At 42.1% G+C, this 26,811-nt stretch overlaps 1 protein-coding gene across 4 annotated transcripts in view; it reads right to left on the reverse strand.

Annotated features, from left to right (window-relative positions):
- The window catches only part of SYNE2 (spectrin repeat containing nuclear envelope protein 2), a 275,952-nt gene that overhangs the window by 219,479 nt on the left and 29,662 nt on the right, over window positions 1-26,811 (reverse strand). For 2 of the 4 annotated variants that reach the window (XM_073349868.1, XM_073349866.1), the window contains exons 3-14: window positions 17,526-17,587; window positions 14,400-14,495; window positions 13,912-13,989; window positions 13,727-13,819; window positions 13,020-13,201; window positions 11,055-11,251; window positions 10,179-10,279; window positions 8,514-8,615; window positions 6,488-6,625; window positions 4,908-5,072; window positions 2,270-2,382; window positions 947-1,103 (exon numbers count right to left, since the gene is read on the reverse strand). In XM_073349868.1, coding sequence (XP_073205969.1) covers window positions 947-1,103; window positions 2,270-2,382; window positions 4,908-5,072; window positions 6,488-6,625; window positions 8,514-8,615; window positions 10,179-10,279; window positions 11,055-11,251; window positions 13,020-13,201; window positions 13,727-13,819; window positions 13,912-13,989; window positions 14,400-14,495; window positions 17,526-17,587 — 1,484 coding nt within the window. Of the gene's footprint in view, window positions 1-946; window positions 1,104-2,269; window positions 2,383-4,907; window positions 5,073-6,478; window positions 6,626-8,513; window positions 8,616-10,178; window positions 10,280-11,054; window positions 11,252-13,019; window positions 13,202-13,726; window positions 13,820-13,911; window positions 13,990-14,399; window positions 14,496-17,525; window positions 17,588-26,811 lie in introns of all 4 variants that reach the window. The other 2 variants (XM_073349865.1, XM_073349867.1) reach the window with 2 other exon arrangements.

Raw genomic sequence — 26,811 nt, forward strand, 5'->3', positions numbered from 1 at the left:
TCCAGCGAAGGGCAACAAAAATGATTAGGGGTCTGAAACACATGACTTATGAGGAGAGGCTGAGGGAACTGGGATTGTTTAGTCTGCAGAAGAGAAGAATGAGGGGGGATTTGATAGCTGCTTTCAACTACCTGAAAGGTGGTTCCAGAGAGGTTGGTTCTAGACTATTCTCAGTGGTAGAAGAGGACAGGACAAGGAGTAATGGTCTCAAGTTGCAGTGGGTGAGGTTTAAGTTGGATATTAGGAATAACTTTTTCACTAGGAGGGTGGTGAAACACTGGAATGCGTTACCTAGGGAGGTGGTAGAATCTCCTTCCTTAGAAGTTTTTAAGGTCAGGCTTGACAAAGCCCTGGCTGGAATGATTTAATTGGGGACTGGTCCTGCTTTGAGCAGGGGGTTGGACTAGATGACCTCCTGAGGTCCCTTCCAACCCTGGTATTCTATGATTCTATGATGATCATAAATAAAATTTTCATTCCATAGTTGTTTGCAGTGTTGTTATAGCATGTTGGTTCCAGACATGAGAGAGACAAAGCAGGCAAGATGATGTCTTTTATTGGACCAACTTCAATTGGTGGAAGAAGGTACAAGCTTTAGAGCTACACAGACCTCTGTACCTTTCCACCAGTAGAGGTTGGTCCAACAAAATATATTACCTCACCTACCTTGTCTCACCTTTATTCCAGTCTGAAGTGTATTTTAGCTATATGAGGCATACACATATCTACAGCAAAATGGGAAGATGAACATGGTGATAGCAAGGCCTTTTATAAAGATACAGGTTCAACCTGAAACCCACCCTCCTTTGCATAAATCTCAAATTGCCTCCAGCTACGAGAGTCCATGCTGGATTGAATTAGATCTAAGGCTGTATCCAAGAGGGCAACTACCGCGGGTTTAAATTGGAGAACAGTTGCCAAAAATATTAACTATTTTTAAGCTTACATGCCAATCTCTCAGTAATAACTCCACAGATTCCTTAGTCCCATATTTGATATCCCTGATATTTAACTTTAATGTCACTTCATCCGAGATAGCAGAGCACAGGCAGAAGTGGTATTCTAGAAGTATGCTGAAGTTTGTAGACTGGATATTGCTAAATCTGGAAAACAGTAAGAGTTTTGGAATTAAACTGGACATAATGAGGCATTCATTTACAGAGACCGACCTCTAACCTAAAAATTACCCGAATTCCAGATATCATATGTAAACACAGTCCCTACTGTTGAAGAGGAAAAAAATTTCTAAAATATGTAGGGTTAACTATTTAAATGAGTAATGATTTGGGCACCTTAATTTTTGGATGTCCAATTTAAGAAACCTTAAAAGGGGCTGATTTTCAGAAAGTTCAGAGCATTCACTGTCTGAAAATCAGGCCCTTGAAAGGTGTCTCTAGTTCAGCACACAAAATCACTGGTCACTTTCGAAAATGTAGGCTTTAAACTGCATGATGATACCCTGATCAGCATAACTGAGATGGAACAAAACAAATTTAAAGTGTTTCAGAATTTACGCAAGCTCAATATAACAGTTAATTTTTAATGAGAAGATTAAAACTAATATTCCCCTACTAACTCATCTTCTGTTTTACTTGAAACAGTCTCACAATCCTCATACACCAAACCACCTCTTCCTTCCTCCAAAACCTACATCAAAACACAATTTTTTCACAAAGGTTTTCAAAATTGATCTCTGCAAAATCCTTACTCCAGTTTAAAGTCATAACAATGCCCATCTTACTACTAGCATGTGGCTGACGTGCTTTGCCTGTGTTTGTACTAGACAATAATAAACTCCTTGAGGTAGGACCATGTTTTTGTATACGTTTGTAGAACACAGAGCACACTGACAGTGCTCAATAAATAATAAACTCAGAAATGGCAGAATGATGCAGTCCAGTTTTGAGCTAAGAGCAGACTTTGTCAGATGCAAGTTTTTAATTATTTAATAATACTTTGTACTTATAGTGCTTTCATCTGTAGATCTGCACATGATTTTAAAAGATGGGTAAGTATCATTATCCTTATTACACAGATGGGGAAACAGGCACAGAGAAGTGATATGACAAGATCCTGCAGCAAGTCAGTAGCAGAGTTGGGAACAGACCATTTATGCTTGTGCCACCTAAGTGCACAACAACTGAACACAGAAAACAAGTAATTGGAGTGTTTTTCCATAATGGTGCAAAACTTCCTAAAAATAATAATTTAACTTAATATGAATGTAGTCAACGCAAGTGCCCAACAGGGTAAATCTGAGAATTGCAACCTTCTTTTCATGTCATCTAGCTTCTCAGTTGGAACCAGTGGCATATTCTTCTCATCTTTATTCTCAAAGGATTGAAGGGTGACCAAGTGACAGTCAAAATAATCCATCAAGCCCTGGAAAAAAATATTATAATTAATATATTTCACTGCTAAGTAGTGTACTTGGGAATATACAATCCACTCCCATATTACAGTGGGAGCTATTAGGTAAACACATTTACCACAGGATCTCACTTCAGTTTTTATTCAGTACAGTATAAATGCATTTCCTACATTACCCCCAAATGTGAGTATTTACCAAGCATAGTAAAAACCTCGCCATGTTTCTATATATATAGGTAATATTGCATTAAGTCAATACTACCAGTGTTTGTTTACTTTTAAAGTCACCCTCTCCACATACCGTAGTGCAATATTACGTCTTTTCAAAGTATGAAGCTCTTGCTTTGCCACACGTTAGACTGACAGCAAGACCTTGTAAATAAATACCTTTATTTTTAATTGTCTGTTACTGTAAAATCACTATTTAAAAAAACATTTATCCCATTGACAATATATTAACTTTCGATGGCAGAAGTTGGAATTTTTGCGGCAAATCTCATGGGAACATATCACAGGTGCTAGTTGCCAAAAGCAACAAATTGAACATACAAAGTACCCACAAAGATTGTCTCAGAATACTGCACAACATTCCCATATGAATATTAATTACAATATGGAATGCAGCATTCCTGCAAACTACTATTCAATACTTATGCCACCTAGGAATTGAAGGTGATAAAAAGTGTATGTCACAGATGAAGGGCACAGTTATAATTACACACAAAACAACTATGTTAGAATTAATCATGTAATTAAAGACTGTATCATAATATAAATGTACAATAGGGATAAATTAAGGTTGCACAGGCAACCTTAATTCTCACACTTCTTAATATGTCTTGCAACTTTAATACTGTTCTTTGAACATATTTTTATGTGTGATTTCCTAGGTTTTTTTAAAAAACTGAAAAATACCTAACACATCAAATTGACATCATATTGACACCGACATAGGTCATAGCAGTGTTGGAAATAGAGCTGATCTGAAATTTTCCAGCAGAAAGTTTTCCCATTCTGGAAAATGCTGATTTGATAAAATCAAAACATTTTGTAGGAATGTGTTGATTCTGTTGAAATTTTCAACTGGAAATTACTGAAACATGGGCAAAACAACATATTTTCCCTATCCCATTCTCAGAAATAGCCAAACCATTTTGGCTGAAATTTAAAAAAAAAAAAAAAAAAATTACACGTGGCAGAAACCCAGCATAGAAAATTACAGCTCAAACTATTACAGTTTGGCAACAGCTCAAACTATTTCAGTTAAGCAACTGAAAACAGGGCCTTGCATTGGGAAGTGCTGGATAACCTTAATAATAGGCAGCACTACTAACCCAATCTGTAATAAACCCTCCTACCTTCTCAAGCTTACAGACAGGGCACATCAAATAATCAGCCAACTTGGAATATAACCCAAATGACTGGTCATAAAAGACAAAAGATGATCATTCAGGTATTCTTTTAAGAGGCTTAAAATTCAAAAGAAAAACTTAAAAATAATATCAGACTTGGGCAGTCAGTGTAAAGATTTCATTACTGGAGTAATATGTTGTGACTTCCAAATATCAGACTACATTCTGTTGTTTTTAAAGCCCCAAGCTGCCAAATACTTAAGCAAGTGCTTAACTTTAGGCACATTAAGTTCCACTCAAGTCAGTGGAATTTAGCCATGTGCTCTTCTGAACAGGGATGGACATAAGTATAGATGTAAGGATTAGTATTGCTTATTTGCTTTGCTGACCCAGGGACTAAATTAGTTGCAGGAACCATGCTCTGGGGTGGGGCTAGGGATGAGGGGTTTGGGGTGCAGTAGGGTGCTTCGGGCAGGAATTGAGGGGTTCGGAGAGTGGGAGGGGAATCAGGGCAGAGGCAGAGGTTTGGGGTGTCAGGGGGTGAGGTCTCCAGCTGGGGGTGCGAGCTCTGGGGTTGGGCTGGGGATGAGAGGTTTGGGGTGCAGAAAGGTGCTCCAGGCTTGGACCAAGGGGCTCAGAGGGTGGGAGGGGGTCAGGGGTGTGGTGCTTGGGGTGGGGGCAGCATGTGGAGTGGAGCCCCCGGCTGCCCCTACACATAGGAGCCGGAGAGGGGCCATGCCACTGCTTCCGGGAGCCACATGGAGCGGCCCCTGACCCTGCTCCCGGCTGGAGCACCAAAGTGGGGCAAGCCCCAGACCCCGCTCCCTAGCGGGAGCTCGAAAGCTGAATTAAAATGGCTGGTGGGACAGATGTGGCCCGCAGGCAGTAGTTTGCCCACCCCTGTGCTAATATGATGAAAACACATTAATTTACTCACTCCATCAAGGCTTTCTCTTACATCTCACCCCCATAAAGTCAAAAAATTTTCCTACAAAACTCTTTATTTATCTGGTTACCCTGCCATTGTTCAAAATCAACAGCTGCTACCAAAGACATCTTTAGAAGTACATATATTCTCCAAAAGAAATCAATCCAGTGACCACATTCCCTCCCAAAAACTAACATCACTTCCATAGTAGGTGCTTTAGTGGGTCAGATTTAACAGTCTTTTTCTGTTTAACAAACCTTAAATAATATAATTTTTCCTTTGAAGAGGGCCATTGCTTTACAGTGGTCCTGCGAATCAGGTAAACCATCTGCCAGCAGATGTTCTACCTCTTGGAGCCAGACCTCGATGCTGCCTAGAGGTGGGGGTAGTGCACAGTCCAGCTTTGTTTTCCATTCATTAATCTAAAAGGCAAATACAAGTCAATGGTAAAATCTCTCTGTTTATTTCTTACCCTATTCTCAGGGGATTAGTAAGATTATTATATATAATACTTGTTAATTGAACATTCTAACTACCTCACAGACAAATTTTGCGATCAGTAGCAAGCAGGTAGTTCCCACAGCAGTCAAATGGGAGTCATTTGGGTGCATTCAAGATCAGAATTTTCTCCCCCGCTTGCAATCTTCTTGGTGCTACAGGGAATTGAGCAGTTTTTGTCAACATACGATGACTAACAAAGTTTTGTCACAGGGAAATTTACCCAAAGTTAGTGGCACCTTGACAAAAGACTTCTATCATGAATAATGTGCTCTGACTGTCTTTCCACCACTGCGGACCAAAAGTATCTGATCCACAGTAGCCACTGATCAAGCAGGGAGATACTTGGCATAGAATAATAGAATATCAGGGTTGGAAAGGACCTCACGAGGTCATCTAGTCCAACCCCCTGCTCAAAGCAGGACCGATCCCCAACTAAATCATCCCAGCCAGGGCTTTGTCAAGCCTGACCTTAAAAACCTCTAAGGAAGGAGATTCTACCACCTCCCTAGGTAACGCATTCCAGTGTTTCACCACCCTCCTAGTGAAAAAGTTTTTCCTAATATCCAACCTAAACCGCCCCCACAGCAACTTGAGACCATTACTCCTTGTTCTGTCATCTGCTACCACTGAGAACAGTCTAGATCCATCCTCTTTGGAACCCCCTTTCAGGTAGTTGAAAGCAGCTATCAAATCCTCTATAAGAATCCTCATTCTTCTCTTCCGCACACTAAACAATCCCAGTTCCCTAGCCATTCCAATCCTTAGTTCAGGGACAGTTGACATGAGCAAGCTCATTACCGAGTACTATCCAATTAACAGTCCTGCTATGGCAGAGTTGGATAATGGAGGAAGGCCACCCATGCCATGGAAAAAAAATATCTCATCAGCTACAGACTCTATTGCTCGCTCTTTTCTCTGCTGCTTCATTATTTTAACCCTAATGATGTCAAACCGAACATTTTAAGCAGAGATCAGCCCAAAACTCTGCATCTGAATGCTGCTAAGCTCAGAGGACGATCAGATCAAGATCATGCTTTGCATGCCGCTGGCACCCCAAAGGATCAGATAGGCATAAAGAGAGCCACATTTGTCATCACCCTCCTCTAGCCACAAACCCCTAACTCCACCCCCACACCTTTGCAGCCCTGCACATCAGGCCCAGCTCAACTGGACCTCAGGATCATGGCCAATACCTCAGTATAGTGATTCCTCCCCCTCCCCAAAAAAGGAGAAAGATAATTATACTACAGTATAAATTTCTGGGGTGAGCTTTATCGTCTTCATAGAATGTGTTCACATTAATAACATAAAAAGCAGCTAGAAATACTTCTGTAACCTGGGAGGTTAGGTTATCCCATGTTGCTCTCATCCGTTTCTGATCTTCATTTAGCTCAGGCACACTTCTTTTTGAAGACAACACTGGCAGAAAGGGTCTTTTCTCTTCATTAAACAATTCCATAAATGACAGCATTTCCTAGGGTTAAAATGGGAAGGCAATCTATAGTGGAAAACTACCACATGTAATAATTCCTAGAACCAGATATTACTGTTGGAGGTGAATTTCTGACTCCCATTTACTTCAGCGGGTGGTCCAGATAAGGAATGATGGAATGATAAAACCACTGAGGTCAATGGGAATCAGGCACCATCATCTAAGGGCAGTATCTGGGCCTTACAATATAACACTGTAGCTGAATTTTTATTTAATATCATGTTAATACATTATTCCCAAGCAAATGCACAGTAATATCTCTAACTTTTTCTACTGCTATAACTATTCAACTGTACTGAGAAAAATATCTTGTCTGAGACTAGGCATAGTCAACATGGGGAACTGTGAAGGATAGAAGGATATTACATGTTAGATACAAGGCCAAAGTGTGCCACACAGATGTTGCCCAACTGGGGTGGAAACATTTTAAAATCTGTTACTTTTGCATTTTGACTGTCAATGCATAGACTGTCAAGAGGGAAGTCAGACCAGCTGCAGAACATAGAGTAAATCTAGCCTGGCTGACTCTGCATGGAACTTAAATAAGAGGAAGAGAAGAAAACACTCCTCCCTGCCTATTATAATATTCAATCACTTGTTTTCAGTCAGACTTTGTATGGGTTCATGTTCTCTCAGGGGCAAATTGTGACTATCACCCCACTATTAGTGTAGAGGGCCCTGGATTCAGCAAAACCACCAGCAAGGGAAACCACTGCACAATGTCCTATTCGACATTGGTGAGGCCTCATCTGGAGTACTGTGTCCAGTTTTGGGCCCCACACTACAAGAAGGATGTGGATAAATTGGAGAGAGTCCAGCGAAGGGCAACAAAAATGATTAGGGGACTGGAACACATGAGTTATGAGGAGAGGCTGAGGGAGCTGGGATTGTTTAGCCTGCAGAAGAGAAGAATGAGGGGGGATTTGATAGCTGCTTTCAACTACCTGAAAGGGGGTTCCAAAGAGGATGGCTCTAGACTGTTCTCAATGGTAGCAGATGACAGAACGAGGAGTAATGGTCTCAAGTTGCAGTGGGGGAGGTTTAGATTGGATATTAGGAAAAACTTTTTCACTAAGAGGGTGGTGAAACACTGGAATGCGTTACCTAGGGAGGTGGTAGAATCTCCTTCCTTAGAGGTTTTTAAGGTCAGGCTTGACAAAGCCCTGGCTGGGATGATTTAACTGGGAATTGGTCCTGCTTTGAGCAGGGGGTTGGACTAGATGACCTTCTGGGGTCCCTTCCAACCCTGATATTCTATGATTCTATGACTGCAAGTCCCATACTCTTCCAGAAGTACAGCTCCATGGGGTCTCCCTGATGGATGACGGGTTTGGGGGCAGGCTACGGCAAGTGCGGTATGTGGATCCACTTGCCATTCTTCCCCTGCTCCTAAAGAGGGCAGAGAGCAACACCCATTAGGGGTTGCTGCAGCTTGAAGCTGCAATAGCACTCACTGTGTGGAGAAGGGGATAATTACCTCTCTAATGGCCCCATAAATCTCCCTTCTACATACTCGGTTATCTGGGCTGTACAAATGGAGGAAGCCATTCCCCTAAGGCATGAGTAGCAGCCAACACTTCCAGTACCCCTTCAGTGACAACAAACTGATGCAAGACCTACAGTATTATCACCACAGTAACTGACAAGCATATATCTACATTCCTTCTGGAGAGGGAATTTTATCTTAACGCTTCCTCCATTACTTTGGTTTATTTACCAAATCCAGTGACAGATTTGGGGAGAGGGGACGGTGTTAAATTTAAATCTTCAGATTGGACAATAACTTGAAAAGCTACTTTTGGGGGGCTTATTTTAATATTTCTCTTTGCAAATACTATCATATTAAAATATGTCATTTAATGCTACTTACTTGAAATTTTCTATAGCAAGTTTCACTTTCTGTATCAACCAACAACTTTGTTAACTTCTTCTCTTGTGCAGTCAGCCAGTTCAAGGCCTCTTTTACTTTCCCCTGGTAATTGGAGCAGAAAATTCCATTTTTGCATTCTGCAAGTCTTATTTTTAGTTTGCATTGTGTCATAAAACAACACACTAGTGAAGCCTTCCCACTCACTAAAGGTCTGTTCCAAAGCCCATTGAAAGCAGTGAAAAGACTCCCACTGATTTAATGAGCTTTGGATCAGGCTGTACAAATAGATGAAAGCTAAAATCTTCAAACCTGGTGCCAGAAGTTAGTTTCCTGAATACAGTAAGGCAGCTTGAAACAAGTAGCCAGACTTCAGGGTGTTACAGGAACGTTCTATCTTATGTAAATTGTTGGTTAATAGATAAAGGTGCCAGTAGATGGCATTCAAGAATATACAGCATACATCCTGGATTTTGTAGACCCAATAGAATTCTTGCTGTGCCCTTCAAATGGCTTTCTCTGGATGCTCTTTATATCAGCTTCCAACAAGAAGGATCTGGGTTGCTCAGCACTTTTGAAAATCAGTCTACTTCTATCTAGGTACCTAGGTATAATTTTGGGAGCTTGCATTTAGGCAACCAGGTCAGAAAATGTTGGCTGGAATATTTATGGACATCTTAACTAACAAAAAAGTGAACTTTGCAACAAAGTTTCTGTCTACACTATTAAAAAAAAATCTATCATGTTGGGGATTTTGGTTACAATAAAATAGGGACACACAAGGTTAGAATAAGCTCAGTTGTGTCACTGTAGACAAGATCACACCATGTTTTATAACTATGTTACTGAATCATGCTACAGTAGGAGTGGGCAAACTTTTTGGGCCGAGGGACACATCTGGGTGGGGAAATTGTATGCACGGCCAGGGCAGGGGGTTGGGGTGCGGGAGGGAGAGTGGGGTGTGGGAAGGGGTGCGGTGTGCAGGAACGGGCTCAGGGCAAGGGATTGGGGCAGAGGAGGGGTGCAGACTATGGGAGGGAGCTCAGGGCAGCAGGTGCGGGGTGCGACAGGGGGCTCAGGGCAGGGACTTGGGGTGCACGGGGGTGCAGGGTGCAGCAGGGGCTCAGGCCAGGGACTTGGGGGGCAGGGTGCAGGCGGGGTTCGGGCTCCGGCCCGACGCCACTTACCTAAAGCGGCTCTGGGGTGGCAGCAGCGCGCACTGGGTCCAGGGCAGGCTGCCTGCATGCCTCCCCTGGTCCCGCACCGCTCCGGGAAGCGGCCAGCACCACGTCCCTGCGCGGCCCCGGGAGTGGGGGGGGGCCCACACAGGGCTCTGGGGGCTGCCCCTGCCACTCCTCCAGGTACCTCCCCCAAAGCTCCCATTGGCCGCAGTTCCCTGTTCCAATGGGAGCTGCGGGGGGCGGTGCCTGGAGGCAAGGGCAATGCACAGAGCCCTCTGCCCCCCCCAGGTGCCTCAGAGAAATGGTGCCGGCCGATTCTGAGAGCAGTGCAGGGCCTGTGGCACCAGGGGGGAGCAATCCCACGGGCCAGATCCAAAGCCCTGAGGGGCTACAGGCTTTGCAAAGGAGGTGTTGAAATTCTCAGAGTTATGAAAAGCAAAAAAGTACACGCATTTGGCTTGGTTCAATGATAAAAGAAATGACATACCTGCATGTCTTCTTCAGCTACAGGTAAACTTCTGGAATATTGCAGAAACTGAGCTACATAAGTCATGATAGATTTTTCATCTGGACTGATAACATCGACATCTGTGAGAGGTAGCACACTATTAGCTCATTCCTGCATATTTCTCAGTTTGATTGTACAATTATATTCTACAGAGCAATCATGAAAATTTAGCAAATACAAATGAATTTATTTTCAGCTTTTCAGTTAAAATTTCACTGACAAAAAACAGTATTAAATGGATTTTTTTCCTCAGGAATACTGTAATACAAAACAGCAAATTAGAAAAGAAGCGGGCAATTGTTAATATTGTCATCATGCAGCTTTATATTTTTTCTTCTAAAGGATGTTCCTGTAATTGTTGCCAAGTCAAAACTCCTATTAATTCAGGTTTCCTATGAACTATTCAGCAAAGAACCTCAGGTTAGAACATTCTTACTTTTATCATAAAGATCAGTATGTCATTTTACCCCCCAATCATCACAGTGATTAAACATTAAAAATTCTATTTAGGTACATGTACTTTGCAAACGAAACCCCCAACAGCAAGTCTCAGACTCCAGCTCAACTGAATTGGGCTCATGCTACAGGGCTAAAAATAGCAGCCCAATTAGGCTGGAGCCCAGGATCTGAGACCCACTCCCCTCACAGGGCTTTAGCCTGAGTGGGAATGTCTATACTGGTAATTTTAGCCCATAGCGTGAGCCCTGAGCCTAAGTCTGTAGACCCAGGCTTTAGAACTCGCTGCCATAGATTTTTTTTTTGCGGTGTAGACGTATCCTTTGTTATGAACAGACACTGGTTTGACAGTATCAGCATCAGACCTTATACCAAGTGAATGCAAAACAGATCATTTACCTTCAGGTTCAAGAAGTCTTGGAATATTTAATTCATGTTCTGCAATTTTAAAAGCCTCCTTCAGATTTTCTTTGTTGGTTCTACCCTTTGCTCTGTCCATGTCAACTAAATCTGGTCTTAAAGCATGGATGATAGCTAAAAAAGCCAGTCCATTCCTCCAGCTTGATTGGAAATCTGCCACTTTGATAGATCCATGCCTGCCCCAAAATCATAAAGAATAAAATCTCATGTTCTGTTTTCTCAAAATATTTAATATTCAGTTATCAGTACAATGTAAACCATGTCAGACTGGGCCTAATCCAAATCCCACTCGAGTTACTGGGAATCTTTCCAATTCTGTGGAAGCCGAGTCAGCCCCATTATGCATGGTCAATATAATCAGTCCAACAAACTTAAAAACTGAAATATTTTTCATTGCTTAGTATCATGCTGCTTTTACTTCTTGCTATGTGCTGCAATGGCACTTGGATGACCAAATTTTCTTTTTTTTATTTATTACATTTAAGGCATCTATCAATGCCTTTTACAGCACAAAAAAACAACAAGCCAATAGGAGTCAGGCATCTTACTACCTGAGGCCTTTTTGAAAATCCCAGCCTTAATTTTATTACATTACTTTTGGAAAGTTGTTGTTTTTCCAAAATGTTCAACTGAATTAGGACTAGAGAAATGAAAAAATATTTAGAGAGGGATCCCACAATTTCTACAATGCATCTGGTGTCTAGATGATACATTGATGTACCTAGAAGATTCATCAGTTACAATGAGTCCTGAGAAAACAACTCCTCAAAAAATAGTTTGTGTATAGTGGATATGATGGTATGTGAACAGGGGTTAATGCAGGGTGTCAGTGATCTTTCATGATTAAAACATGAGGGTCCATTGATTTAAAAACCAATGTTGGTCTTACATATATGTTATAGCAGTAACTGATATGTTAAACCCACTCTAATCGCAATCAAATAGATTATACCTTTTCTGAATAAAGACAGGCAAAAGAAAGATGATTAGGAAAGAGAGAGCTTTCATTTACATGCAAACCCCATAGCCTTAATAAAACAAATGAAAAATAAAGAAAATGTAAGATTCAACTCCTGACAAGTCCCGTATATACATCCAGCAGAAAGCACCTGCTTTGCTGACGAACACTCTAACCTCCCACTAACATGAATGGAAGATTAGTGGGGTGACACCAGATAAGGTAACCTGGAGAGCTAGAAAGAAAGGGCTGAGGTTTCGGTAATATTTTTTAAAATGTATTTGTGCGAGGCAGTGGCTTTTCAAGGAAATTCAAATGTAAAGCCCTGATCTTGCAAAATCATATGCACATGATTAGCACTCTCATTTAAGTCAATGGAATGACCTGCCGTGTGTCAAGTGAAGCAGGTGTATAAATCTCTGTTGGAGCGGAGCCTGAGCCTTCTTAACTCTATAAAAAGTCCTTAGCTCATGAAACTCTCTCTTTTGGCTTGTGCAATGCTCTGGGGGGAAAATGCATGAACTGGGATGCTGATTCTTTTCTAGGCATTCTGCTTTTTTTTTTGTTCAACAAATTCTTGGACGATTAGTGTAACTTTGTTACTAAGAGAACCAGTAAATGCTAATCCAACAGGATTAAAACTGGCAAAGCATGCAAGAATTGCAGTAGGCACATTACACAAAGAATGGAGACAGCTGATAAAAAAGAAAGCCAAACAAGTCAATTTATTTATCAGTGTTTTCTTTGTAACGTTAGCTCCAACTTCTTATATTTAAAGGACGCACGTCAACATATTTACGCCCCAAATTTGAAATCAAAGCTTTGTTAGAATTGATGTGAAATGTCAACCAGATTCTAATGTGCTACTTCTTTGTTATACCTAGTAATCAGTCACTAAGAAATTAAACAGACAAAATATAGCGCCTTTATAGGGTGACAGTAAAAATAAACATGAGATACAGTTTATACACTTTCATGGTACTTACATTGAACATTGCTCCTTCACCCACAACAGGAGGGCCTTTTTAGCAGATATCTTCCACCGTTTCTTAATTTTACCTCTTTTTCTTGCCTGTGGGCTTGCAGCTGAAGATGAGTCGACAACGCTCGAACAATCAAGAGATGGCTGATTATAACTACTACCAAGGGTCCATGCAAGTTCTTCAATCTACCAGAAACAGGGGGAGAGTTTAACAATGTAAAAATCACTGTTCACACTTGCTCAGAAGAGGCTTGTCAGAGTGGCCCAGTTTAATTCCCCAAAGATTCTGTCTGCACTGAGCATGCTCCAGCCCAGGGTTGAGAAGAACCTTCCCTGTTGCAGCTCTGGGCTGCTACAGACTGGGCCAGGCCCAGGCACCCGACCAGAGAACAGATAGCTGTCTCTCCTGTGCACATACCTTCAGGCAGAATCTGGCCCATGATTTTAAACCAGTTATAAAAAAATATTGACATGCACATCACACTGTTGTCAATCATATCCTGCTCAGCTAACAGGGACCCTAGTACCCATTTCAGAGAAGCAGCTACAATGTACAATTAGAACATATTAGATGTTTCTTCTCTGAGCCAACACTTCAGACATACATTGTGCTTATGCATAAGTCATCTCATTTTGTGACCATTTTATTCCACAATTTTTTGTATGTTTTTCTCTATTAAAAATACTTTCTCACATCACTGCAATACTTACATGAAAATGTAATATAATTGTCCAAATTAGGCCAAGCACAATGGAAGGTTTTCCTTCAATAATGTCAGCAACATGAATATTTATGACCTTGATCTGAAAAAAGAGGATCACTGTTAAAGAAGGAACATGTTCAACAAACTAAACTGGTGTGAAGAGTGAATTTTAAAGTTAACTTTAATACTCACTGATTTGTTCTTTAAAAATTTCAAGGCATTTTCTATATTGCTTCTGCACTGGAACATGTTACATCCTTTCTCCCGTGGCTACAAAGTAAAACAAAAATATTGCTCTATCAGCTGTGACAATGTTTTATTTTAGATTGTTCACCAATAAAGGTCCAAATCCTGCAAAGACTGATGTCTGATTTTGCATCCATTGACACCAATGGCATTCCATTGACTTAAATGTTGCCGCATCAAGACCCTTGTGAGCGGTCAGCTCAAGCACAGTGCCAGTAAGTTCTTGTTGCTTTAGCCCTTGCAACAAGGACAGCTGATTCTGAATGACAGAGCCTGCAAGCCATGAGACAGTTGTTCCTGGCAGTGGAAGGTGTGACAAGATACTCACCCCCTGACTCCAGTGGGACTGCTCACATGCTTACAGTTAAGCACATCCATAAATCTTTACAGGATTTAGGCCAAAGCCAGGATTTCATTCCTTTATTTTATCTTACCAGTTGTTGACCTGAAAGTACTTCCAGCAGGTCCAAGAGCACACGACCTTCTTTGACATCTGTATATAGATCTGAGATAACGGAAGGAGGAGTATGCTGCAAAAGTAATACATTTAGATGCAAGTTATATACTGAATTCTGAAATCATCGTTGAGCAAAATACCACTGATTGCTTTGCTTCTTTTTTTAAAAAAAGTTTTTTTTTTGCCCTTTTTTTGTTCCACTTACCATTTTTCTGCTTATTTCAACAGAATGATATAGAAAATAGTTTTCTTTTAAAACTGAGGGCCCCAGTTCAAGAAAGCATCCTTGTTCAGCGAAGCACTTAAGTATATGCTTAACTTAAAGTAATTAAAGCCAATTAACTTTAAGCACATGCTTAAATGCTTTCCCGAATAAGGGTGGAATGAAGCACCCACTAAAGCGCTTTCCTGTACTGGGGCCAAAATTATCATGTTTCTAGCTATGCCTTTAGGGAGGCTAAGAAGAGGAGGCTAACTCAGTTTTGATGCAAAATTTCCAGTAACTAATTTTGAAAAATATGAAGGTCAGAAAAAGCAGCTGATTAATGTTCTTGCTTTTCACCAATGAAGCCTAAGGTTTGAATATTGACTCTGGAGATAAATGAAAATGACCTCAATGTTGCTTGCTATTTGCAGACTTCGTAAAACCACACTGTGCTCAAGAAGGGACCAGCACTGAAACAGTTCATTCGCCACAGGTCAGGACCAAATGCATTGACAGAGCAGATTCGTGAAAGCTTACAAGTACCTGCCTCCTCTGCAGCCATTTCTGTTAATCCTTGACTTTCACTGAATTAAAACAATGTTTTAAAAGCATTCAGTGTAGCACAAATATACAACAATAAAACAAACAGCCTATGATAATGCCTATATAACACCACCAAAAAAAACCCCAACCAAACAAACAAAAACACCACACAAATATATAACCACACACACCCGTCTCTGCCATGTGCATGTTATTAAACATATCTTTCCAGGCTAATTTTCCCTGTTGAACCATGACTATTTTAATTTGTTTGGTTTATTCATTCTTTTACATTTTGCTCTCCAAAGAACGGTTCTAAATTTATTCACAAACAGCAGCAACATCAAAAAAACAACAACTTTGTTTAACATCAGTTAAGGTTGCTCTCCTCAGTAAACAAATCATAAAAAATTAGGAAATGCAAAGTAAAGGATAAAAAGTTTGCGAAGTGAAGCATTCTTGAGTTAGGAAATGCCAGAACGAACATTGATCATGCAATCTTAATTCAGCCCACTTGTGCATATGCATTACGATACAGTCATTAATTACATGATCCCATATTGTTATTATTATTATTTTACACAGAACCCTGGTTTGTTCAGGGCGTAGGATGGATCTGCTCTGGGGATGAATTAGGACTGTGTAGTGAAGGAGCCTGTTGTCTGTAGGACCCCTGCCTCATTTGCTGCAGAAGTTGGTAGGTGTGTAGTGAATGAGCCAGAGGCCGGAGGAAAACAAAGGAAGGTCTTGTGCTCAGGACAATTCAATGCCACCCTGAAGGCTTGGATTCTATCCCTGCCTCTGCAACAGAGTTCCTATGTGATGCTTGGCAAGTCAATTACACCAAACGGTTCACAAAGTCACTTCTGCATGTAATTAAAGACTATATAACAATCATACCACAGGGGCACTGAATTAAGGTTCCTTGGGCGACATTCATTCTGGCATTTCCTAATTTGATAATGCTTGACTTTGCAATTTTTTAATCCTTTTATATCCTTAACTTTGTACTTCTTATTTTGTATGGTTTGTTGACTGAGGAAGGCAATCTTAAAGAATGTTAAACAAAAACTTTTTTGTTATTGAATTTCCTGATTGCCCAGGGCAGGAGGCGGGGGGAACAGGGGGAAGGTGCTGATCTGTGGGGTCTGCCAGTGGGCGGGAGGTGCTGGAGGGAGCGGAGGGGGGGGTGTAGGGGAGCTGATGGGGGGCTGCCAGACTGTTTAATACCTGTATTAAATTGCTTATTTAAAATTGTTTAAAATGTATATAATGCCTTTTGTCTGGCAAAAAAAAAAAGTTTCTCTGGAACCTAACCCCCCTATTTACATTAATTCTTATGGGGAAATTGGATTCGCTTAACATCATTTCACTTGAAGTCACATTTTTCAGGAACATAACTACAACGTTAAGTAGGGAGTTACTGTAATAGAGCACTTCCACCTTTGTTGTTTTCAATGTACATTTTATTGCCATTGTTATCTTTGTGAAGTGCCACATTTCACCACACAGTGTCATGTCGACAAATATATTCAAAGTAATTAAATTAATTTGTAGTCATATAAAACCCTTGGAAAACCAAAAGAAGCACAGAAAAGGGGCTGTCATTTTGTAGCTTTGTATTCATGTAACCCTTTTTGAGGAAAGTAACAAACAATTAACCTTGAAATGAAACAGTACAAACCCAAACAGCACAACAGGAACTTATCCAAACACAGTATACTTCCATTACAATTACTCCTGTGACCTACCATAGTCTGAGGTAAATCAGTTATCAAGGGCAGCTATTGCCATGACGATAGGATGCAGTGTTGTTGTAGTCGTGTTGGTCCCAAGATATTAGAGAGACAAGGTGGGTGAGGTAACAGCTTTTATTGGGCCAACTTCAGTGAGAGACTCTTTCACCAACAGAAGTTGGTCCAATAAAAGCTATTATCTCACCCACCTTGTCTCTCTAACAAGGGTAACAGTAACTTTCCCCAAGTGTGCAAATGAACTGGGGGAGGGTGAGTGATGAGTGGTTACCTCCAATGTCACAGTGTTACAGCTCACATGACAGTAGAGGGCATCAAATGTAAGGGGGGAAGCGGGGGAATCGGGCTTTTTCACTGTTCCTGTTTTCCCAAATTTCCTAAATAAACAACAATAAATCAATAAAAAATACACATTGGAGATCATACCTCACACATATTAATTAGTGAGTGAAATTTGCTTCAAATTTCCCATGGCATGTTTACAGAAAAAAGGGTTTTGAGATACAGAAAACCTGAAAAGCATTTCTGATGCAACCTTAACTACGGTCTCATTATTGCAAGACAATGAGACAAAACTATGTTCCACAGACCATTTTCCTACCTTTGCCAACTGTGAATTTATCCAACTAGTGAAGGTTTTCTTCTGGATACATTCCTGCTCCACTGTGAAAAAAGAAAAATCACTTAATAAAACAATTTAATTATTTTTATTTCACTTTTTCAAAGAGAAACATGGACTCCAACTCAAATCTAAGTTCTGTCTTCAGTTATCTCAGTGGGTTTTTATACGGATTTTAATATTATTTTCTGGAATCTAACTGGTATTTTCCTCCACTCAGAAATGAAAGCATCTCCAAAAGCTCCACAACCAGAAAACGCACTCTTACTGGAGTTGATGGGGCTTTATCTGAGGGAAAGGTCCATCCACACAGAGAATCTTAATGTTCTTTAAGATTTTTTTTAAAAGCTCAACTAATGCAAATAGTAAAATGAACAAATGAGCCTACAAAACAATATGTCTAAAACAGCTTGGGCCTCAACTTATTTCTAAATGTGCCTCAAATGCCTTAGGCCTTTTGTCAGCATAAATCTACTGTTGCAATTCTAAAAGTTCAGGTCTAGGGTAAAATTGTCAAAAGTGTCAAAAATCACTGAGGGTTTGTCTACACAGGTATAAAAAACCAGCAGCAGGTCCTGGTCAGCTGACTTGGGCTCACAGGTCTCAGGCTCCCAAGCTGAAAAATCATTATGTAGACATTTGGGCTCAGGCCTGAGTCCCAGCTCTGAGATCCTGTGAGGGAGGAGGGAACTCAGACTCCAGCCCAAGCCCAAATGTCTACACAGCGATTTTTTAGCCCCACAGCCTGAGCCCTGCAAGTCGAGGCCGTGCTACCGGGCTTTTGTCCCCGTATATACATACCCCTAGGTGTCTAAGTCCCATTGACTCTGCAAGAAAACCAAAAAAACTCTCTTTTTTTCCCTCCCCTCCCTTTTATTTAAGAACCCCCCAAAGATCTAATTGTATTTAATTCTTCATTTTTACACAGTATAGCTAATAGGAATAGTATGTTAATTGGCATACAACTACAATTATTATCAAATGCTCTCACATGACTCACATTAAAGGTAGTGGGAGCTGCATGAACAAATCTAAAGGCATAATCTATTTTGATTTTTCTGGTGTCCCTCCCAGGCTTTAGGCATATATTTCATTCAACTTAGGTTGCTACCAACCTTCCTCTCCCCTGACAGCTTTCCCACTACCTGCAACCCATCTGATTAAAGCCATGAAATCTGAGATGCACGGTAACAGACCTATGGTAATCCAACTAAAAAGATGATTAAACCAGGCCAATTAACTTGGCCACTTAATTAGGACAAATTCTGACATGTGTATGGCACTTATCCCTCTCTCTTGGTTCCAACTTGTATGCACACTCGTGGGACATTTTGAAACTAGTGCTCTTGTTAGCTAAGATGTGTAATGTTGTATCTAGAACATTAGTTAAAACAGACTGAAAAGGGTAGGGGAGATCACACTGTACCAGCCCAGCAGAGGGAACAAACTCTATCCGCAAAGTATGATTTTCATCCAGATTGGGAGGGCCAGTAGTACGATCTCCGCATCACTGACACAATGCAGGACGCTAGGAGAGGGTGCAGGCAGAGTGACCATGCACGGGGCCCTCTGCAGCCCCAGTGCACCAGAAAGGGAGTGTCTGCTTGAGGAGTGAGCAGAGGACGGGTTTGGGGATCTGCACTTACATAGATCCCGAGGCCCAGAACTCCTACTGTGTCTTGAGGGCCCTCCCCTCCCTCATGTGTGAGGGGAAAGTAAAGCAAAGATGGCCTGACAGAATTGTCCAAGACCATTCTGCAGTCACTGCAGTGCCCTGTGCACAGCTCCCAACTTGTGCCTGCCCCTACACAGACTTCAACAAGAACTCCCACTATGAAGTAGAAGGTGACTGGACCTGAGAGCAATGGGCTGCTGGTAGGAGGGGCTCTGTGGGCACTGAAAACCTAGCAACCATCTTGGGGATGGAGTTATCTCTAACCATGCAATGAGTCCAGATTCTAAACCAGTAGGCAACTGGTAGAAACAAAAATGTTAGCAGAGGGGATCATGTGAAACCGAACAGCCCTTGTGCCCCAAAGCCTTCCCGCTATATGACTGCACAAATAATCCAAAAGATAAATATGAGAGAAGGTTTGTTCACTTGGCACTGCAGGCCAAATGCAGAATTACTCTACAATGAAAATCCAGCCATTCCCCTGCAGAAAGATCCCAGAACATATGCCCACAAAAAAAGCTTTACTGCTCTGCTTGAGAAAATGAAACCCATTTCACACAAGTGTAGCAAGTACTTTTATTATGCTCATGGAATACAGCTAACACAAATTCCCATGCCAAAGCCCCAGTCTTGCATCAGGCTTTACTAGCATCTAACTCTGCACCCATACAGAGCTCCATTAAGTGAGACTCTGTACAGACAAAGGGGCAGAGCTCAGTGCAGGATCTACACCTAAAGAAGTAGATAGTTAATTCTGGTTCATATTTCTAGATCATCTACCAAAGCCTTAATACTAAATCTGCCCAGAATTAAATATTCATATTCTGCACATCAATAATACTTTGCATGATACATCTAAACAATCTTTCTATGGTTCTCCATAACCCATCATGCTTTGTAACTAGTATTTGCAATAGTACTACCCTGACTCCACCACAGCCAAGTATGTAGCACTCTATTTTCTCTCGTGATAATAATATTGTTCACTTTTTTAAAAATGAACATTAAAACTAAATTAAAAAGGAGAGGAGACTGTGTGCATGCAGAAATAGAATATCAAAATAATTTTTGTTTTGAAAAAGGGATAAAATTAAAAACATAAAACACAGAAATACAGCATTTGAGGCAAATCATAATCACTACTGCTCTAGGAATTAGGTAAACAACACCAAGATATCGGATTCAAGTTAGCACATAAGCAAGCCACACCCCCTTGCTATATTTCAAGCTGCAAAAATATCATGGAGCCTTTGCCAATTATTTAACTGAAATTTGAGTGGGTGATGGCTACTGACTGTAGCAAGCAAGCACGGCTGGTATTTCTACCATTTGAAAAGGAATGTATACCCAAGACTCAATATTTCACTGAAGCCAGTGGTTCCATCTCCCTTCTTGCCCCACCCCTAGCTCACACACACTGTGCTGTTGCTGAGCCAGAGAACTAGCTTTTGGGCCTGATTCTGAGAGACAGTGAGGCGCATTAAGCCCTTTGCACTTATCTTTTGCCTCTATCAGGCCAGTGGCTTCTGATGTTCATGTCCAAAAGTGTTACACAATATGGGCCTGATCCTGCAAATATTTTCTCATGGGAATAGTCCTTACTTAGGCAACTAGTCTCACATGTTGAACTGGGGACAGGTAATTTAATAATCCATTTAATGGTGTCAGATATTCTCCCCCCTATGCAGGGTACATTGGCTCCTTCTACTCCCCATCCCTCCTGCTCACTCTCCTGCCAGTTGTTCCCAAGGGAAAAACCTATGGTGCAGACCCTGCAGCCTACAGCTGCCACTGTGCCCAGACATCATGAAAGCAATGCAAAGATGGGGGTAAGGAGTTCTTTCTCCTTTCTGCACCCTGTGGGGCTGCGTAAGGATTGAGCACATATCTAGCCTACAGCTTGGTTTACTTTCCTGACCCACAAAAAGAACTGTCATGAATCAATAACAAGCTCCATTACAAGAATAGCCAACAGCTCACAGAGCTCTTTGGATAGTAGCCAGGTTTAGTACAACATTCAGATCAGTATACACACATCTGCCCATGCACCCCACACATTCTACTCTAGACATGTTCCTAGCAGAGTGGCAGATGATTATTTCTTCATTTTTACGGTGAATGTGTATTTCCGCTAGTCTAAGACTCCAAGGCTTTAATGATTTATGAACGCTCAAATTCTTGTATCTATCATGAGGTTCATTAAAAAGGATTTTTATTTCTAGGAGTATGAATGAGTTCTTTGTTGGCCATTTTAATAGGACTCTAAACGGCCTTGGATTTATCTTGCCCTAGTTTTCAAAATGTAACTGATCCAGAATAAATAAAGCTATCCAAAAACTAATACAGCACTTCCTTCACCCCTGGCAAAATCAGTGCCCAAACTTACCATGCCAGAAAATGGAGCTGATGAGACAAACATGCATCTGACAATATGAGAACACCTGAAAAATCTCAGATTTATTTTCTCTTGCTTTTTAAAGTCAGTCTTTAAAGAATAACTTTTGGGGGGGGGGAACAATAATAATTAATCTGTTACATACAGCAATTGATGCTAAAGAGTAACTGTTGGACACTTACTAGTATGTCCTGACATGGACAATCACAGCCACTACTTAACAGGCTGATCAGTAAAGTCTAGGTCATCGGCATGCGATCTAGTACATAGTATAGGGCAGTGCATTGGTGAACTGTTTCAAGAGCATCCCAAAGGAAAAAGTGAGAGTCAAGGAGCTGCAATCTCCCAGCTGGTCTCCCCGCTGCTCCAGGAAAGGAATACTCTGTGATAGGTATAGATCTGTCACAGCACACACACTCAGGTATGTCTACACTGCATTGTAAGCCCAGGGTTTGAGTTCAGGCTCAAATCTAACCCCCCTTCCGTCAACATACAGATTGCACTCACCCTGGGCTCAGACCCAGAATACCAGGACCCCACGAGGGTGGAAGTTCCAAGCCTGAGTCAAGCTGGGACCCAGGATTCAAGCCCTATTGCTTTGCTGTGTAGACACAGCCCCATTGGGCTCACACTCTAAGAGTCCACCAAAGCTATCCCACAATCCTAAGGACTGACTTTCTTTGTCCTCCGGACAGTCTAGTTTAGTGGACAGTCAGGTTTTATCATGCTGCACCATGAACAAAGGGATGGAATGGTTACATTTTGGGAGGGTGCTAGGAAGTCTGGGATATGGGTGGTTGGACTCAGGCATACATAATGCAGAGTAGACTCTGGAGCCCCAGATTGTGACCCACGGTTCAACAATTCCTAATCTGGGGTTTCAATGAGTGTAGACACTCAAGCCCTAGGTTAACAAACCCAGGGTCTGCTAACTTGATTCTACTAACCCTGGATTTACATTGCAGTGTAGACATACCCTCAAATGCTGGTGTAATTACACCACCAGGCATGTGGAAGGGGAGAAATCTAAGTTATGCCCTCTTCCCACTTTCTCCCAGCCTTTCCTGCACAGCTGCATAAAGGTGGGACGTAGCAGCACTGAAGAGCCTGCTTCTCCCTGCACGCAGGAAGTGGTGGTACAGTGCACCAGCACAAGATGGCCACAATTTGGCCCTGAGTGCTTGTCAAAACATTCTGATACAGTGAACATACTGAACAGGTTATTCATTAGCAGGATCTCTGGGATATCACAGCCAATGAAGTATTTGATACTGCATGATTTTTTAGAGATATGGATTTTAAACAGTTAAATTACGTTATTTTAAAATAACTGAACCAATCCTGCAACTTAATTTATTTCTATCTTATTACCATTTTCATTTGAACAGGAAGAATTACCTCTAGCATAGCCTTGCCCATTCCCCTCCTTTTCACAGTTCCAGTTCCAGTTAGCTGCAAGTGCTGGGTAAGTTCCTGCACTTTTAGAAAAATAATTACACATTCGCCATATGGGTGGAAATTCAAAACAGTGATTTCTATTTATTCCATTCCCCTCCACCAATCAATGCAGTTTCATTCACTCCTAATAGGAAGGCAGAAAAAGAAGTCTCCAGAGCTGATGCTAATGTCCACCCGTACAGTGTTATGTTATCAGTCAGTAATAAAGATACTTTCATCAAGTTTTATGAGCCTGTCCAAAGCCAAATGAAGTCAGCAAGAGTCTTTCCATTGACTTCAGTGGGCTTTGGATCAGGACCTATGTGTTCAAAGTGCTGCACAGATATTAATCATCACATCACCCCTCTGTGCAGCAGGTAAATGTGAGCCCCTGACCCCAAACCACCTACTTATGACCTCCCATTCCCAGAAATTGAAAGCAAATTCTCCAGTCCACAGACACCCTCACCAACTCAAGAAGACTCATTATACTGAGCTTTGTGATCATTAGGTTTCTATCTATCTAGATATCTAAGGTACTTCTATGTACTTCTACCTATCTAGATATCTAAGGTACTTCTACAGGCAGGAATGTCTGTGAGGGGAGGGCTCCTGCCTCATACTGGGAATGAGGGGCGATCAACAGGTTATCTCAAGTGCTTATATACAAATGCACAAAGCCTTCATAACAAGCAGGGAGAACTGGAGGTCCTGGTGATGTCAAAGAACTATGACGTGATTGGAATAACAGAGACTTGGTGGGATAACTCACATGACTGGAGTACTGTCATGGATGGTTATAAACTGTTCAGGAAGGACAGGCAGGGCAGAAAAGGTGGGGGAGTAGCACTGTATGTAAGGGAGCAGTATGACTGCTCAGAGCTCCGGTATGAAACTGCAGAAAAACCTGAGTGTCTCTGGATTAAGTTTAGAAGTGTGTGCAACAAGAGTGATGTAGTGGTGGGAGTCTGCTATAGACCACCGGACCAGGGGGATGAGGTAGATGAGGCTTTCTTCCGGCAGCTCACGGAAGCTACTAGATCGCATGCCCTGATTCTCATGGGTGACTTTAATTTTCCTGATATCTGCTGGGAGAGCAATACAGCGGTGCATAGACAATCCAGGAAGTTTTTGGAAAGCGTAGGGGACAATTTCCTGGCGCAAGTGCTAGAGGAGCCAACTAGGGGGGCGCTTTTCTTGACCTGCTGCTCACAGACCGGGTAGAATTAGTGGGGGAAGCAAAAGTGGATGGGAATCTGGGAGGCAGTGACCATGAGTTGGTTGAGTTCAGGATCCTGACGCAGGGAAGAAAGGTAAGCAGCAGGATACGGACCCTGGACTTCAGGAAAGCAGACTTCGACTCCCTCAGGGAACGGATGGCCAGGATCCCCTGGGGGACTAACTTGAAGGGGAAAGGAGTCCAGGAGAGCTGGCTGTATTTCAAGGAATCCCTGTTGAGGTTACAGGGACAAACCATCCCGATGAGTCGAAAGAATAGTAAATATGGCAGGCGACGAGCTTGGCTTAATGGTGAAATCCTAGCGGATCTTAAACATAAAAAAGAAGCTTACAAGAAGTGGAAGGTTGGACATATGACAAGGGCAGAGTATAAAAATATTGCTCGGGCATGTAGGAATGATATCAGGAGGGCCAAATCGCACCTGGAGCTGCAGCTAGCCAGAGATGTCAAGAGTAACAAGAAGGGTTTCTTCAGGTATGTTGGCAACAAGAAGAAAGCCAAGGAAAGTGTGGGCCCCTTGATGAATGAGGGAGGCAACCTAGTGACAGAGGATGTGGAAAAAGCTAATGTACTCAATGCTTTTTTTGCCTCTGTTTTCACTAACAAGGTCAGCTCCCAGACTGCTGCGCTGGGCATCACAAAATGGGGAAGAGATAGCCAGCCCTCTGTGGAGATAGAGGTGGTTAGGGACTATTTAGAAAAGCTGGACGTGCACAAGTCCATGGGGCCGGACGAGTTGCATCCGAGAGTGCTAAAGGAATTGGCGGCTGTGATTGCAGAGCCATTGGCCATTATCTTTGAAAACTCGTGGCGAACGGGGGAAGTCCTGGATGACTGGAAAAAGGCTAATGTAGTGCCAATCTTTAAAAAAGGGAAGAAGGAGGATCCTGGGAACTACAGGCCAGTCAGCCTCACCTCAGTCCCTGGAAAAATCATGGAGCAGGTCCTCAAAGAATCAATCCTGAAGCACTTGCATGAAAGGAAAGTGATCAGGAACAGCCAGCATGGATTCACCAAGGGAAGGTCATGCCTGACTAATCTAATTGCCTTTTATGATGAGATTACTGGTTCTGTGGATGAAGGGAAAGCAGTGGATGTATTGTTTCTTGACTTTAGCAAAGCTTTTGACACGGTCTCCCACAGTATTCTTGTCAGCAAGTTAAGGAAGTATGGGCTGGATGAATGCACTATAAGGTGGGTAGAAAGCTGGCTAGATTGTCGGGCTCAACGGGTAGTGATCAATGGCTCCATGTCTAGTTGGCAGCCGGTATCAAGTGGAGTGCCCCACGGGTCGGTCCTGGGGCTGGTTTTGTTCAATATCTTCATAAATGATCTGGAGGATGGTGTGGATTGCACTCCCAGCAAATTTGCGGATTATACTAAACTGGGAGGAGTGGTAGATACGCTGGAGGGGAGGGATAGGATACAGAAGGACCTAGACAAATTGGAGGATTGGGCCAAAAGAAATCTGATGAGGTTCAATAAGGATAAGTGCAGGGTCCTGCACTTAGGATGGAAGAATCCAATGCACAGCTACAGACTAGGGACCGAATGGCTAGGCAGCAGTTCTGCGGAAAAGGACCTAGGGGTGACAGTGGACGAGAAGCTGGATATGAGTCAGCAGTGTGCCCTTGTTGCCAAGAAGGCCAATGGCTTTTGGGGATGTATAAGTAGGGACATAGCGAGCAGATCGAGGGACGTGATCGTTCCCCTCTATTCGACATTGGTGAGGCCTCATCTGGAGTATTGTGTCCAGTTTTGGGCCCCACACTACAAGAAGGATGTGGATAAATTGGAGAGAGTCCAGCGAAGGGCAACAAAAATGATTAGGGGTCTAGAAGACATGACTTATGAGGAGAGGCTGAGGGAGCTGGGATTGTTTAGCCTGCGGAAGAGAAGAATGAGGGGGGATTTGATAGCTGCTTTCAACTACCTGAAAGGGGGTTCCAAAGAGGATGGCTCTAGACTGTTCTCAATGGTAGCAGATGACAGAACGAGGAGTAATGGTCTCAAGTTGCAGTGGGGGAGGTTTAGATTGGATATTAGGAAAAACTTTTTCACTAAGAGGGTGGTGAAACACTGGAATGCGTTACCTAGGGAGGTGGTAGAATCTCCTTCCTTAGAGGTTTTTAAGGTCAGGCTTGACAAAGCCCTGGCTGGGATGATTTAACTGGGAATTGGTCCTGCTTCAAGCAGGGGGTTGGACTAGATGACCTTTGGGGTCCCTTCCAACCCTGATATTCTATGATTCTATGATTCTATGTGCCCCATTATCATCGTACAGTATCTGAACCCCTCTGTCTTTATTTATCCTCACAGCATCCCTATGAGGTAGGCCAGTGCTATTATTGCCACTGAACTAAGGCACAGAGAGACTAAGTAACTTGCCCACGGTCACACAGGACATCTCTTCTGGAGCAGGAAACCTCCTGCATTCCAGATTAGCACCCTAACCACTGGACCATCCTTCCTCTTTACTGGGGGGTAGGAGAGTTTATTTTACTCATTTTCAGTGTTGAGT

This window comes from Lepidochelys kempii, chromosome 6, assembly GCF_965140265.1.
Source record: "Lepidochelys kempii isolate rLepKem1 chromosome 6, rLepKem1.hap2, whole genome shotgun sequence".
NCBI classification, from domain to species: Eukaryota; Metazoa; Chordata; order Testudines; family Cheloniidae; genus Lepidochelys; species Lepidochelys kempii.